The sequence below is a fragment of the Girardinichthys multiradiatus genome, chromosome 2 (assembly GCF_021462225.1).
Source record: "Girardinichthys multiradiatus isolate DD_20200921_A chromosome 2, DD_fGirMul_XY1, whole genome shotgun sequence".
Taxonomy (NCBI): Eukaryota; Metazoa; Chordata; class Actinopteri; order Cyprinodontiformes; family Goodeidae; genus Girardinichthys; species Girardinichthys multiradiatus.
In genome coordinates this window covers 6,094,145-6,109,763 of record NC_061795.1, presented here as the reverse complement: position 1 = coordinate 6,109,763, position 15,619 = coordinate 6,094,145, and the positions used below count along the sequence as shown (strand labels likewise).

The 15,619-nt window shown below is 37.9% G+C and overlaps 1 protein-coding gene across 3 annotated transcripts; it reads right to left on the bottom strand.

Moving 5' to 3' along the window:
• Positions 1-2,928: 2,928 nt before the first annotated feature.
• Positions 2,929-13,695, bottom strand: LOC124884482 (troponin I, fast skeletal muscle-like). Of its 3 annotated transcripts, none has more exons than XM_047392435.1 (7): positions 13,474-13,695; positions 12,198-12,231; positions 12,069-12,105; positions 11,828-11,931; positions 6,232-6,321; positions 4,501-4,677; positions 2,929-3,145 (listed from the first exon to the last, which is right to left on the bottom strand). In XM_047392435.1, the coding sequence occupies exons 3-7, from the start codon at positions 12,088-12,090 to the stop codon at positions 3,050-3,052; spliced, it is 489 nt and encodes a 162-aa protein (XP_047248391.1). In that variant the 5' UTR covers positions 12,091-12,105; positions 12,198-12,231; positions 13,474-13,695; the 3' UTR covers positions 2,929-3,049. The 3 variants fall into 3 exon arrangements, with proteins under 3 accessions (XP_047248391.1, XP_047248383.1, XP_047248375.1); XM_047392427.1 differs by having other exon boundaries at positions 11,828-11,956; positions 12,198-12,253; positions 13,474-13,693; XM_047392419.1 differs by having other exon boundaries at positions 11,828-11,956; positions 13,474-13,692.
• Between the last annotated feature and the right edge of the window lie 1,924 nt (positions 13,696-15,619).

Below are 15,619 nucleotides of genomic sequence, written 5' to 3'. Positions count from 1 at the left end.
CGGAAAGAACCCATGCATAGAAAGAGAGAACATGGAAACTTCATGCAGGAACACCCCAGGTAGGATTCACACCAATGACCTGCAAGGCAACAGTCCTGAACTGCAACACCTTGAAGCCCAATATAGCATTTTTGGTCTCTTTTCATTCAGTTTTTTTTTTTCTTATGTTCCCTTTGTTTAGTTTTTTAGGGGGCCTTTGTAGTATTTTTATTTTGTGGGGTGGCGGGAGTGGGGGGGGTGTTTTTAATTCTATTTCTTTTGTATTTCGGTATATAAAACATCATTTTCTAGTACAAAACAAAATGTTTTTTAATCATAATAAAATAATAATGATTTTGTTACTTTTATTTATTTATTATGGTTCTTTTTATGTTAGTTTTTTTGTTGTTTTTTTCCAATAAAAATACTGCTTACTTCTTATTGTTCTGGGTTTTTGTGAGTAGTAGTTTGACCTTGGTGAATTTCTTGTAGGGAAAAGGCTTCCCTGGATGGCGTGTGACTGTTAGTAGAAGGCTGGCACATAATGGAGTTCCTGACAAAGCTCCAAAAATATCTTCGGGATACTGTGACACAAACCTTTTGGCAATGCTCAGGTTCAGAATGCTCTGCATTGTGGCATTAATCCAGCACATATTGAACGAGTTGGAAAACTTGCAAAAAGGTTGGATCAAAATTACAAGTTGACTGTTGTCTTCTTGGTAGCATCAATCTGTTTCATTCAGCACTTCAGAACTTGTCATACTTGCTGTGCTATTTTTTCAACTTCAAAACAGACGCTTAGTTCATTCTCTGATCTTTTCGTCTATTTCTGTGTACGTGAGTGAGACATTCTTTATTTTATAAATCCTCATTCTGAACATGGTAATGTGTTATGTTGAACATATCATGTAGTCTGTCTGCAGCACCATTGTGTTTTGCACACAGTATAGCAACAGGTAAATGCTGTATATTCCCAATCTGTCCTGGACAGATGCACTGAGGATTTTTTTTGTTGCTAAATGTGTCCTCACTTAGTCAATTTTTACTGTGCCTATTAAAATGGCTAAACCTTTACACTTTTCTAAAGCTAAGCAGAGTACAATATGTATTCAAGTTTTCTACAGGACATATTAAAAGCTGGAAGAACCTACTGACATAATTAAACCTTTATTACACACAGCTGTTAGGTCCGTTAAGAGAGAGGGGTGAAGGGGGACACCAAACCATTATCTTGCCTTGGGAAACAACAGGGCTAGAGCCGGGTCTGTGCTGGGTATTATATAAATAGATTTGAAATGGTTTGTTCTAAGGTGGGAAATGGAAGTAGAAAGGGACGACTTGGTCTAAAAATGGGGACTAGAATTAACAAAATTGAACCTAAAGCTATCTTATTGACAAGCACATTGGGTTTTGTTTACAATATGACAATTTAGTTTATTTATGTTGTGGTGCTTCTCAAGGATGAAAAACCAGTCAATTTCATATTGCAGAAATGTATAATAAAATCAAAACAATGCAATCATGTAGACGGATTGAAATTCACTTTCAGCGATGGCTATAAAAGCTTGGGTTGGTTATTCTTTATATCTTTGTACAACATGTCCTCATGAAAAACTTTAGTTTACTCATACCATGGACAAACTTCATAACAATTATTTTATTTGGTTTTTACACTACTGAAAAAAAAACCTACAACAGTGAATGTTTTTTTGTTCTTCCTCTTTTAATCTCTAAGTTATGTTAAAACAAACAGCCGAACAATATTTGTGGGCATATCAATGTTCACCAATCAATACACAATGGACTCCTGGCAGAAGTGGAGGATTGTATGTCTGTCGATAATGTCAGTCGAGGATGTGGAAGATATGTATATAATTGGATGTTTGATATCAGGATTTCTGCTTTTTGGAGTCAGCGGTTACCTGGCATATCGAGAAATTCGGAGAATGTCAGCAGCTATTCTGGCAATTGTGAGGCTGCCTGGCATGTGTGATGGGATCTTCAGTGCGATCAGCACTTTGACTGAGATGTTATGTGAGCTGAATCGCAGACTGGATGTGATCCTTACACAGGATCGCAGGCAGGTTGCGGTTACTGGACACAGGGGTGAAATGGGATAAATCTTGGAGAAAGTTGTTCGCTCGGATCTGGCGAAAGACCAGGAATTTGGCTGTTTGGATTTGCCTTTGAGAAGCACCAGCGAGACTCTCAAGGCTGACGGAAAATTAAGAGTCAGCCTAACCCAAATAATTATTGTTTTTCTGAATCTGGCTCCCCTGCATGGCCTTGATGGCTGGCTATCTTCAACTTCTCCTGGAAGTTATGTAAACATGACGCTCCCTCCCTTCACTGAGGACATCTATGGACCTGCTCAAAACTTTGAGGCCGGTTGATGAACATTCCAACGTACTATCAAGGACAATGGCCTCTGTGACAATGCTTCATGGACTTACTTGCACACACTCACTTGCACACACACACATGCTCAAGATAAACATATGCACCCCCTCACACCACCTTCACCGTTCCCGGCATGATGTTGTTTTGTAAACTTGTTGCTTCTTTGTGCTGAGGTTTTTTTGCAATCTCAAACTGTATCCTACTAAGGATAAAGTGTGAAATATGATTTTTTTCCCTGTACTTACCTAATGTGGCCTCTTTTCTCATCTAACAAGGGCAGAGCCTGTGAGTGGGCAGCAAAGCCTCGGTGACCCGTTCCCCCTTTGTCTTGTGTCATGATGTATATTTGGATGGGTTGTACTGGAATTCTAATTTTCCCCTCGGGGATCAATAAAGAATCTTTGAATTGAATTGAATTGAATAAGTCAGTAAGAAACCTTAATATTCAGAACCTTCCCAGTATTGTATGGAATTGTTTTACAAAAATAAATATATGAGATACATTTCACAAATGTATGGACTTCAGTAATATTACTCAATTAGTCCTGATTGTTCCAAAAACGTTTTATTTCTGCAAGAAGACAAACACCTTCTTCTTCAGTTGTTGCAAATTTCAACTTGCACATCTTGTAAAAAATGAAACTGTCGATGGTAAATAATGTAACTCGTTTCACGCTTCAGCCTCAAACATCTTCTTTCTCCCATCCATTCCTGATTTGTCCTCAATGTTTTTGCGCCAATCACCAATGTCCCAAAGTTCCTTATCCTGAAACAGCAAAACATCCCAAAATTTAGCTTAGACATGTGGCTTAATAATGCGATATCATTAGTTCTCAGATTTAGAATGTCCTCTGAGCCATCTATACAGGAAAACAATAACTGGTCTGGTAACGATACTTTCCAGTGAATGAATCCTTTCGACAATGTTTATGATATAATATGACATGTAATATTTCTTTTTTTTTAACACCCAACAGTTTTTAAACCTTTCCCAGTCTTTACAGTTTACTATATACCACACCAGGAAGGTACAGAGCACCAGGAAGTCTGACTTTTGGTCCAGACGTGGACCAGGTTTAAAAGGAAATCCCCCCATTATTGAGACGCATAATGGTTCATAACAGTTCCTAGGAGTTTCCTCCTCTGCAGGGAGAAAAACTTGATTTTATGTTAAGAAAATAGGGATCTAAAAGCATTGAGTGCATACATTTTTTTCAGTTTTTAGTCCAGCTTTACTTTCCTTTTTCATGCCACTGTAATGCACCTTTTTCATCATGTAAAGCACTTTGATTTGTGTTGTTGTTGAATGCTATACAAATAAACTCGCCTTGCCTTAAATGAGACCACAAAAACTGTTAATTTACTCCACATGTCGGAAACAGGATCACCTAATAAAGAAATATCAATAAAATCATAATTCTATGTTTTGTGATTTATAAATTCAACTTAAACATGTTGATCCTTTCCTAAAGTTAACATCCTTTATAATATGCCTGATTAAACAAACATAACGCTGACTGTCTGGGGTTCTTACTTGAGTCAAAGTGATTGACCCTGCTGTTTGTAAAACTAAGTAGCTAAGCAATTAATGGATCTCAGGTTGGTATTTTACTTGAAATGGAGCTTCTAATTTAACTGTACTGAAATAATAGAAAGGCCCAAAAGGAGAGATAGGCTCACAGTTGAACAGAAACATTACTTGGAACTGTACTATAATACAAAATGAGATTATTCTCATGTTAACCTAGATCTCTGTGTAATTAGTGGTTAAGTTATGCTCTTTGTTTGTTAAAGCAATGCTGTGCAGCAAAACTATTTGTTTAGAAAGTACCATATACGGTAACTATACTGGACACTGGCATTGACCTGTAAGCTGTTCTGTCAATAGAACGAGAAAACAAATGTTGGTCTGGATTTGTTTTACGTCAAAAACAGATATTTCAATCTCACTTTCAATATGTCTGATAAATTCTTTAATATACTGTAATATTTCATCCACTGTCAACATAAGAGGCAAGCATCACTAGCTAAAGACAGAAAACCATAAACTAAAAACCACAAAATCTTCTACTTTACATAATTGGATCAAATCCAGTTCAAAATTAACAGATTATTTCTCACTTCCTCTTTGGCGTCCTTCTTGACTTGCTTTAAGTGCGCCCTCAGTTCAAGATTGACTGTGTGTTTGGAGCCCAGCAGAGCCTTTAGCATTGCATCCGCTGACATACGGACTTTTCTCAGGACGGGCTTTTTGAACCTCCCCGTAAGGTCCTGAACTTTGATCTTCAGGTCATCGATCTGTAAAATAAAAGTGCAGACAAAACCATCTGAGTGTAGTTATATTATATAAAATTCAATTGCCTTTATTTACAATATTGATTTTGTTTTTACTCAGGTACAATCATTCTATCCAAAAGTAATACAATTGATTAAAATTTTAAATATTTTCACTTACATTTAAATTAATTTAACAGCAGGTTGAGTATATTTATAATCTTTAGAAAATGTCAATTTGTTTACTGTCCAGTTAAGAAAATCTACGGATTTCACTTAAAATCTGATTTTTCAGATTGCAACATCTGACTCACTAAGTAACCGAAAAACATTTTCAAGTAAGAAGTAAAATAAATTTCATTTTACTCGTCAAACAATGGTCTGGGTTTATAAAACTATTTTGAATAACCTTCATATTATATGGTTAATGTTATGGAATAAAATATTTTTTATCAGCAATCATGTTCAAAAAACAAGTACATTTTCTTACAAGCCTAAAGATGTACTTATTTAAACTAAAAAATATCATTCAGTCCTCACCATGTCCAAACATTACTAAGACAACAGTTTGAAACATTTATTCATCAAAAAATAAGGAAAATGCAAAGCATTGCACAGGACAACTATATATACAGTCTTTTTCAGTAAAAAAAAAAAAGAACATGCATTCCTTTGAGGCTTATTTGTCAGATTAAAAGTAAGTTTAAAACATAACTTCCTTTATGCAAGTATTACACATACCTTTCATTAATTCCAGATTTCCATATTATTTCTGTATTTTCTATTGGTCTAATGTAATATTTTTGTGTTAAATGTCCTGTTTTCATTACCTGCAGGCAACATCATCATAATAAACAGAAATAGTCAAGGTATTTATACATTTGAGGAGAAGCTAAATGGTATCCAACAGTACATCTAGTACTTAAAGTTTTAGAGTACTTAAAGCTCTATCAATAAGCTTTTAGTGAATTTTTTTAAATAATTTTAAAAGTTTTACCAAAATTCTAACATGGTATATTCATGAGCTGAAATTTATTTAGGTGATAAAGGCTCTATAATGAATAATTATGAGACGGAGTAGAGACTGGAACCTAAAGCATGAATTTGTTTGTTGACATTTACTTCTAGCCCCCTAATGACCTACTTAGGGCCACAGTAATGCTTCAACAGGATCAGCTGCTTACAAAAGGAGAGAGAATACACCTAATAATATCTAATTTTAGTTGCTACATTATCCCTATATTATGTTTTCTAAGCAAGAACATGGGTTGCATGATGATTGAGAAAGTATTATATAAGCCCTTACAATTCTAAAATATATATAAGTTTTATACTGCAATAATAATTATGATTAAGATACAATCAGTAGTGAGTTAGAACTGTTAGTGACAAAGCCAAAGTTCATTTATGGTGTAGAAAGCTAACATTGAGCCAACATGACCAACAGCCTCTAATGTTAGACAGGTATAGGATGTGCAGCTTGTCTGTCACAGGCTGTGTTAATAACACACAGCAGCTGTTTAAACTAGGCTGATTTCATGACATCACTCCATGTCTGGTATTTTATGGCTACCATACCTCTTTGTTGGTTTTGTTGACTTTGATCTCCAGGTTGTATCGCTCCTCATCAATAACATCGATCTTGTGGTGGATCTCCCTACACAGTTCCTGAAAATAAACACACCCTGCATCATGTGTGAATACTTTATAAACCTTTTACCTTGTTAAACATTTTTTTTCCAATGTGTTAGGAAATTGGCAAGTTTTGAAAGGGGAGATTAAGAAAACCAGCTGCTTTAAAACCACTATTTTGAGCCAAAGCTTCTGAAGCTGCATATGTGACTTCCACAAGGGTCCACGTAAGCCAGAGAGGACAGACTGGATACTTTAGCAAACTTCAGAACTATTGCCCTATTTGTGCCACCAAAATAGCTTTCAGGGTCTCAGGTTACGCACCAAAGTAATGAGCCATATGGTACCAGGGACCATTAGGTTCTAAGCTTCAGCAGCGTTTTATGAAAGGAGGCACTTTAGAAACTACCGTGAACCTACCATGTGGAGCTTCATGGGAAAAGAGTGGAAACATTTTCTTTTAGATGAATAGTCTCAGCAATGTTTCAGTTATTTTCTGGTGTTTTACTCCACCTAAGGTAATTAGGCCGGCGCAGCGAAGCGCTGCAAAGGCATATTGTAATTCGAATGTTTATTATTTTTCTCTTCCCAAAAAAAAAAGCACCATTTTGGAAGCCTAAACATATACGGAAAATCCAAACATTTTGCACACACGTCAGTCCTGGTGAAAATTCACATATTTTAAGGGTTTCATGTATGTTGAAGGGGCGGAGCCAGACCTCAAAGTTTGACTTCTCACCAAAAAAAAAGAAATTGTTATAGCTCCTACAAAGAAAGTTGCAGAGACATTAAACCTTCTGGAACTGATCCACATTTGGCCAAATATTCATTGGTCAAATCCTGACATCATAGAAGACCCGCCCCCTGAGAACAGGGAGTGTAATGTTTTACTTTGGAAGGTCCATATTTGACCCCCTCCACCTAATCAACACGAAACTGTCTCCAGTGACACATAACATGATGGTCTAAGTTGGTCTCCAGTTCTGAGAGCTTTGGCTAGAGGGACACCCCACAGGAATCGAGGCAAGACAATCCAATATGTTGAATATCCCTGAATTGAGGTTGGAGCGGTCCCGACGTCCTTCCAAGTAGACTAGAACACTCTTAACACACCACACAGAGCAGGATTATCTCACTGGATTATTTTGAGAGTCATCACGATAATTGGGGCATGTCGGAAGGGGAAGATTGGGGCAAAAATCAGCATAAAAATCCTGCCATGTGAACCAGGCATTACAGACTTCAAAATGACTAAGCATACTCTCAAGGCATTGGGGATTAAAGAGTTATCAAAAGCTATGTGGGCATGTCCAAGCCTCAAAATATGACTACTTGCCATAAAGACAAAACTGTTATAGCTCCTACAAGGAAAGTTGCAGAGACATGAAACATTCTTGATCCACATTGGGCTCTGAACAATAGTGAATGGTTGAATGCTGACATCGTTGAACTCACTCCCTGAAAACAGGAAGTGTGAAACTGTCCCCAGTGACAGATAACATGATGGTCTAAGTTGGTCTCTGAGAGGTTTGGCTGGAGGGTGTGGCCGAAGCATGGCGAAGTCTGACGTCACGCCATTGCCTGATGTTTGGTTCTAAATAACAAACGCATGGTTTGATTTACTCCAAACTGAACATCGTTGATCTTTGTAACCCCCAAACAGCTCTGTTAGATTACATTGGAAATTGGATCAATGGCGCCCCCTAAGAAAATTCAACCGCTTTATCTCCCGCATAGATTATAGGATCCATACCAAATTTTGCATGCATCATCGTGGAGGAATGTTGAACACGCTGGTATGGTCAATTGATGACATCACTTTAGCTCCGCCCACCGAGAACCAAATTAGATCATTCTTAGGTGATTGACCTTTCTTGACAGTCTCCAGAGATTTCAGAGAATGTCTGATAAGACATACTAATTTTAGATGACATTCTAAAGCATGACAGGAAGTCTTTGTCATCCTTTGCCACCAAACAGGAAGTGAGCGCAGATTCACACAGGAAGATTGGATTTCGTCCAAATTTTGAACGCTTTTCACTGAAGTAGAATTCTGCATGACAGAAAGTCATGTGAAGCTGCGAGGGTGTTCCAATGCTGCTTGCAGCTTTATATGTTATTGTTATTCAGAGATAACATCACATGTGCACTGCAGAATGGAATTATATTGCATCAGACCACAATGAAAACAGGTTAAAAAAATTTAATAAAATACACTGAGTTAAAGAGAACCTTTGGAAAAATATAAACATATAATTTAAAAGGACTGCCTTCATCACTGAATTGCATGTTCTTCTGGTTAGGTTAAGGCACTTGATAGTGGTGTAGCACAGGGTTTACCCTTGAAATACAAAGAAAAGTAATTCTACAGTTATTCTAATGGTCTATGTGTTTACCCATGGCAAGACATGTGATTCATTGAACATTTCAACAAATAATTTTGAGGTTTTCCTTACAGTCAGATTTTTCAATGCCTAAGGTCTGGGGTATTTATAAGTCTTAATTTGTTCCAGAAACAATTTCCCTCATTAATATTTTATGTCCAGTAGGAGGTGTGATGGCTAGATCTTCTCTGCCTTATTCCATTATAATTTATTCTTATACGAATTCCTTTTCACTCTGTACACCTCAGACTTTCAGTACAAGACAGACTCCTGTCACCTGCAGAAATACTCGGATGATTCTGCAGTCGTGGAGTGAATCAGAGATGGACAAGAAGCTGAATACAGGGAGCTGGTGGACCACTTTGTGGCAAGGTGTGGAAACAATCATCTCATCTTGAACGTGAATAAAACAAAGGAGATGATTGTAAACAAGAGAAACAAGAATAGGTCAAACACTATTTCCATCATGGGAGAAGAAGTGGAGGTTGTGGAGGAGTACAAATACCTCGATGTTCACCTGGACAAAAGACTGGAGTGGAGATGCAACAATGAAGCCATCTACAAGGGACAGAGCAGACTGTACAGGGGTTGGACAATGAAACTGAAACACCTGGTTTTAGACCACAATCATTTATTAGTATGATGTAGGACCTCCTTTTGCGGCCAATACAGCGTCAATTCGTCTTGGGAATGACATATACAAGTCCTGCACAGTGGTCAGAGGGATTTTAAGCCATTCTTCTTGCAGGATAGTGGCCAGGTCACTACGTGATACTGGTGGAGGAAAACGTTTCCTGACTCGCTCCTCCAAAACACCCTAAAGTGGCTCAATAATATTTAGATCTGGTGACTGTGCAGGCCATGGGAGATGTTCAGCTTCACTTTCATGTTCATCAAACCAATCTTTCACTAGTCTTGCTGTGTGTACTGGTGCATTGTCATCCTGATACACGGCACCGCCTTCAGGATACAATGTTTGAACCATTGGATGCAAATGGTCCTCAAGAATGGTTCCGTAGTCCTTGGCAGTGACGCGACCATCTAGCACAAGTATTGGGCCAAGGGAATGCCATGATATGGCAGCCCAAACCATCACTGATCCACCCCCATGCTTAACTCTGGGCATGCAACAGTCTGGGTGGTACCCTTCTTTGGGGGTTCTCCACACCGTAACTCTCCCGGATGTGGGGAAAACAGTAAAGGTGGAGTCATCAGGGAACAATACATGTTTCACATTGTCCACAGCCCAAGATTTGTGATCCTTGCACCATTGAAACCGACATTTGGCATTGGCATGAGTGACCAAAGGTTTGGCTATAGCAGCCCGGCCGTGTATATTGACCCTGTGGAGCTCCCGACGGACAGTTCTGGTGGAAACAGGAGAGTTGAGGTGCACATTTAATTCTACCGTGATTTGGGCAGCTGTGGTTTTATGTTTTTTTGGATACAATCCGGGTTAGCACCCGAACACCCTTTCAGACAGCTTCCTCTTGCGTCCACAGTTAATCCTGTTGGATGTGGTTCGTCCTTCTTGGTGGTATGCTGACATTACCCTGGATACCGTGGCTCTTGATACATCACAAAGACTTGCTGTCTTGGTCACAGATGCGACAGCAAGACGTGCACCAACAATTTGTCCTCTTTTGAACTCTGATATGTCACCCATAATGTTGTGTGCATTTCAATATTTTGAGTAAAACTGTGCTCTTACCCTGCTAATTGAACCTTCACACTCTGCTCTTACTGGTGCAATGTGCAATCAATGAAGAGTGGCTACCAGGCTGGTCCAATTTAGCCATGAAACCTCCCACACTAAAATGACAGGTTTTCAGTTTCATTGTCCAACCCCTGTACTTCTTGAGGAAGCTTAGGTCCTTTGGTGTTTGCAGCAAGATGCTGCATATCTTCAATAAGTCTGTTGTAGAGAGTGTGATCTCTTCTGCCATCATCTGCTGGGGAAGCAGCATCAGAGCCACGGACTTAAAAAAGCTCAACAATCTGATAAAAAAGGCTGGCTCTGTTCTGGGGACTCCTCTGGAACCTCTGGAGATCACTGTGCAAATAAGGAATCTTCATAAAATGAAGAACATTATGGAGAACCCTGAGCATCCTCTTCATGAGACTGTCCTACAACAACAGAGTGTCTTCACTCAGAGGCTTCATCAGATCTGCTGTAAGACAGACCGCTACAGGAGATCCTTCCTGCCCACAGCCATCAGCATCTACAACGGCTCTTTGAAGAAACCTGCATAATATGAGCTACAACATTTATTTTCCTTTTGAGATGAATAAAGTATTTTTGAATAGAATTTTGAATTGAATTTATCTTTACTCCAGAGATTTTATGACTGAAAGAGGTTTCAAAATCTTTTTTAGTTTTCACTTGAAGGAACTTCCACCAAAATGTATCCCCAAATGAGGGAAATTTTGGCTGTTTCATCTCAATAGGGTGAAAGGAAAAATATCTTTTAAGACTTTTTAGTGTCACAGGTACAAGCATTTAATACATTTAGAATTGGTCTTTCCTTCTTTGCTTAACAAAAATAAAACTCATTCTATATTTTTGCAGGATTATTCTATTTTTCATAATGTTCGAAATTATTTCCTACTTAAAACTTTTCTACACAGATAATCCCATTAAGGCATAAGGTCTCATGTTTAAGGCAGACCTGTTTTAAAGTCAAATGACAAAATCTTACAGAAAAAAAGGGTGCACCGCCTCAAAAGTGTTGCCCCATTCTTTAGCTTGTTGCACTCCAGAATGTCTTCAGACTGTACTTTCAGACAGAAGAAACATGTTGATTAATTCAAACTAATCTAAATACACCAGGGGAATGACTAATTTTGGTCCTGATTGCAGGTAAAAATGTTCTATTTAATAATAAAGTTCAACAAAACAAAACAGGAAGGAGCAAGTTATGCGCTGAGATTACAGCACTGTGGCACAGTAAACAGTCCTACTAAATGAAGTTGTAATTTGCTTTGGAATGAAGTTTAGTGAAAAGAGGTCTGGATGTCAATCTTTATTTGACTGATCAGATACAGAGCTGTGACTCCGTGTGCTACCACTGGAACCAATCTGGTCGGGTTTACGAATTAGTGTTAACATGTATGAAAACAGGTGTAAGTGTGTCGATACATGATGACTGGTGACACACCTGCAGCTCGTGCATGGATCTGGGCAAGGGCAGAGGAGGACAGCTTTCCGCCATGTACCTCTTCCTCTCCTCCTTCCGCTTTCTTTCTTCCTCCTCTAGTAAACCTTTAGCAATGGCCAGTATCAAACTCTTACAAACAACAAAAAAAAAAGTATTTAGAGGCCTTCTCAACAAGTTTTCCTCACTTTTCTGAAAAACATATTTATCTTAAATAAATATAATAGGAATATAAGTATTTTACCTTTAGATGATGCTTGCGGCATGAAGACAACTTTTTCCTTGATTATACAAGAAAACATTTGTTAGGACCAACAATTCTATTCAATTTACATAATTTGGCCAGTAACCATAAAAGGTCTGAATTACTCACTCTGACATCTTGGTGTTGATTAGGCTTTAAATCCCTGTATGAAGTCAAATAATAAACTGAAGATAAATAGAGTTTACAGAAACAGATGATTGTGGAAATCCTAGTGCAGGTAAGTGAGTGTAAAACCTATTCAAGAAAGCATTGATTCTGAGGAAATAATGCTTCCAGGTCAGAGAAACCCGACAGAAGCTTCAACAAGCCACTTCAGGCAGAATTCTCTTGTCTTATGAGGATAAGAACTAAAATCTTGTTCTCCCTAAGGGAAGCCTATCACGTAAAGCCCCTCAAATAACCCCACCCACCACCACCGACATTAAAAGATCAGCAGCAAACAGCTGATACGTTCGCTGCTGATGGAAATACCTCTGACAGTATGACAATAGGGGCAAAAAGCAAATAAATTAACAATGACTGCATTCAAACTGAATTTCCTTACTACAGTACATGTACAGACACATGCAAATGCCTTAATTTAATTTTAAAAATCATCTCAATAATATAAAGACTTCTATGATTTTAGTTTTTTTGCAGTGTAAATAAGAGCACAATTCACCACCATTTTCATAGAACTGCATAAACACATTGTCCTACTCTTGTAGGACTGTCTAAAGTATTTATTAGGATTACTGTAGAATAACAGATGAACAGTTTTTATAAACACAGAAAGCAATTATCCAAAAGTCAAATAAAGACCTAAAAAGCAACAGCAATAACACAAAACACTTCTGTATCAAGTATAGGCATATATAATGTCACACATTCAGAGGATTTCCTTACTGCACATTTTCCTTAAGACTATTCTATAATAAAACATCATGTTTTATTTCTTGATGCCTTTAATCAAGGCTAGTTATTTTGTTGCCTACGATCAAATTCCTTTACATTTATATACGACTACTTTTGCTGATGTCACTGTAATCCTAATAAAAGTTGTGTGGGTTTAACTGTAGTAAAGATGTAGATTGGAGATCCATACCACACTAGCTCTTTGAATCTTGGAGAATAATTAAAAGCATTGGAACTCAAGCTTCCCAGGACCCTCCTCCAGCTGTGGCAGTTTCGACGCTTTCTTTCTTCATCATAATGTAGCACTGCTTGTTTTACATCAACAATAACATCCAAGAACTCCAGTCTATACAGGTGGTGCTATATCCTTACAGTTTACCCACTCATAACCAAAAGAAACACATCCTGTTTAAAGTTAATAAAAAGAACTAGGAAGTTAATGGCAGAACAAAAAATATCAATGACAAAAGTGCTAACAAAGATGACTTACCTTTCTCAGAACCAAGTGACAGTGTTAGATAGCAACTCAATTTCTGGTTCCATAAGGTCTTAAATATTCATTTCCTCATATACCCAAATGTCCATTTTTGGAAATGAAATTTCTAGTCACCAATGAGCTTCCAAGCCCTGGAGAAATTATATCTGGCCACCCCTCATCCAAAAACAATCTTCTCCCTTTATGGTTGTACTGCAACTAACTGCTCGTCTTGAATGTTGCTTTGTACAACTGAAAAGGTTTATGTAGAAAGAAAATGGATGGTGGTTAATTTTAATGGGTTCGGGACACCAGGGAGCAATGGTGTTGAAAACTGAGGTTACAGCAGGTGGAGGATATTAGAGAGCTTCTTTGATGGTGGGGGTTTTCCAAGCCCCCTAAAAGATGGACCGCTGAAACACAAAGATGAGATCCATGTCCACTCAGGATTTTTACAGAAAAAAAAGTTCTCTTTTATCATGTTAGGAAACAAAGTTAACTAGTGTACGACTAAATGGGTCATAAAAAACAAGTCAACTAAGGAGTGCAGCAGCTTTTTAATGTTTCAACAATATAAATAAAAACAAACTTAAGAAAACTAAGATGAAAAATGAATTGTTTCACATTTTTTAAACATTGCATTCATTGAAAACATTGTGGGCCAGTAAGAAATCACCTGAGAGAACAAATTAGCATCTGACTGATGTGGATCATTTACAACAAGAAGACATCAAAACACTGCTGATTTTACAGCATATTTCACCATCTGCTCCTCTACCTGGCTTTCATAACCACTGATTAGAACAGCAAAAACCACATCACTCAAATGTCACATGCACGCCTTCGATCAAAATAAAACATCCAGAAATATTTATTGATTCTGTACAAGATATCAAGAGGTTAACTTCATACAAATTGTGCAAATGTCACCACATGGGTACAAAACAACGGTGAATAAAGGCACCATACTTCCACTCCTACCACACCTTTCACATGACTAATGTGCTTAGAAAGTCTGATAGGTACCAAATATAGCAAATACTAAAATGTGACTCAAGCAAAATCAAATGAAGCAAATTACAAAATACCACACCTTCATGAGAGATGAACTGTAGCTGCTATGGTTCCGTTTCCTACTGAAGTAAAAATGCAGCGTTTAAAACCTATGTTGAAAAAAGTTTTATGAAAGAATCAGCTCCACATATAAAAATCTGAGAAGAGAATAACTTTGTGACCAAACTGGACACTGAAACTCAAATGCGGCCATTAAAATAACTTTTTTTTTTTTTTTTGGAGGGGGGGGTTAATTTAAAGTACTGAATGGGCCAGGATCGGGTCACAAAGGATACCTCAGCTACGACTGTTTTACATCAGCTGGGTCATAATCCCACTACCAAAATAAGCTGCAGCCGAACTGTAACACCTACCGAATTTAAACGGCAACAATCAGAACATTTAAAGAGAATGGCACAACTGGAAACCCGCCAAGACAACGCCATTCAACTGAACCAAAACCTCAGACAAGGGCAGATTTAATCAGATGTTGTCGGTTTTTTGGTTTTACGTCCATCTCATGTAGTTATTTTGTTTGCATTTAGTGAAGCACTTTGGTCAACATTAGGCGTTGCTATTAAATGCGCTATTCAAATAAATTTGACTTTGACATAAATGGCATGGCATGGCATGGAACAGGTTCGAAATTTAGATGATTAACCTCAAGTGTTCAAAAACACAAACCAAAGTTTGTATTATCAGCATCTCGTCCTTCATTCAGCTGAGATGTGGGCAGAATCTATGGTTACCATGAATGTAAAGGTGAGTCCATACTGCTGATTCATTGCCTTAACCTGATTAGGGTAAATTAATTTGACAGGTGAGAATATTGGCATCAATTTTCATGAAAAATATTTTTCAGCCTATGACTAGAGCAGAACTCCTTTAGTATTAAGTACAAAGACAGAAAGCACAGCTTTGTAAAATTAACAAACTCATATGAATTGAATGTTCAAAGCTATGTTTGAAGACCGATGAGGAAAAGCAAGCCGAGCGTTCACGGCAGGCTCCGCTGTGGAGGGAGGGAGAGCAGGGGACAGGGACCTGCAACGTGTGCTTGGTTAAATTTTCAGGCCAAGTCATCGGTTTTCTTGGAACGGCCTACTGC

Bases quoted from the DNA above. Each gene is read 5' to 3' on its own strand.
- LOC124884482 (XM_047392427.1), bottom strand. The intron at 11,957-12,068 runs GTAAAATACTTA...GTTGTTTGTAAG, and splicing joins GCCGCAAGCATCATCTAAAG to AGTTTGATACTGGCCATTGC. The intron at 4,678-6,231 runs GTATGGTAGCCA...TTTATTTTACAG, and splicing joins TCAACAAAACCAACAAAGAG to ATCGATGACCTGAAGATCAA.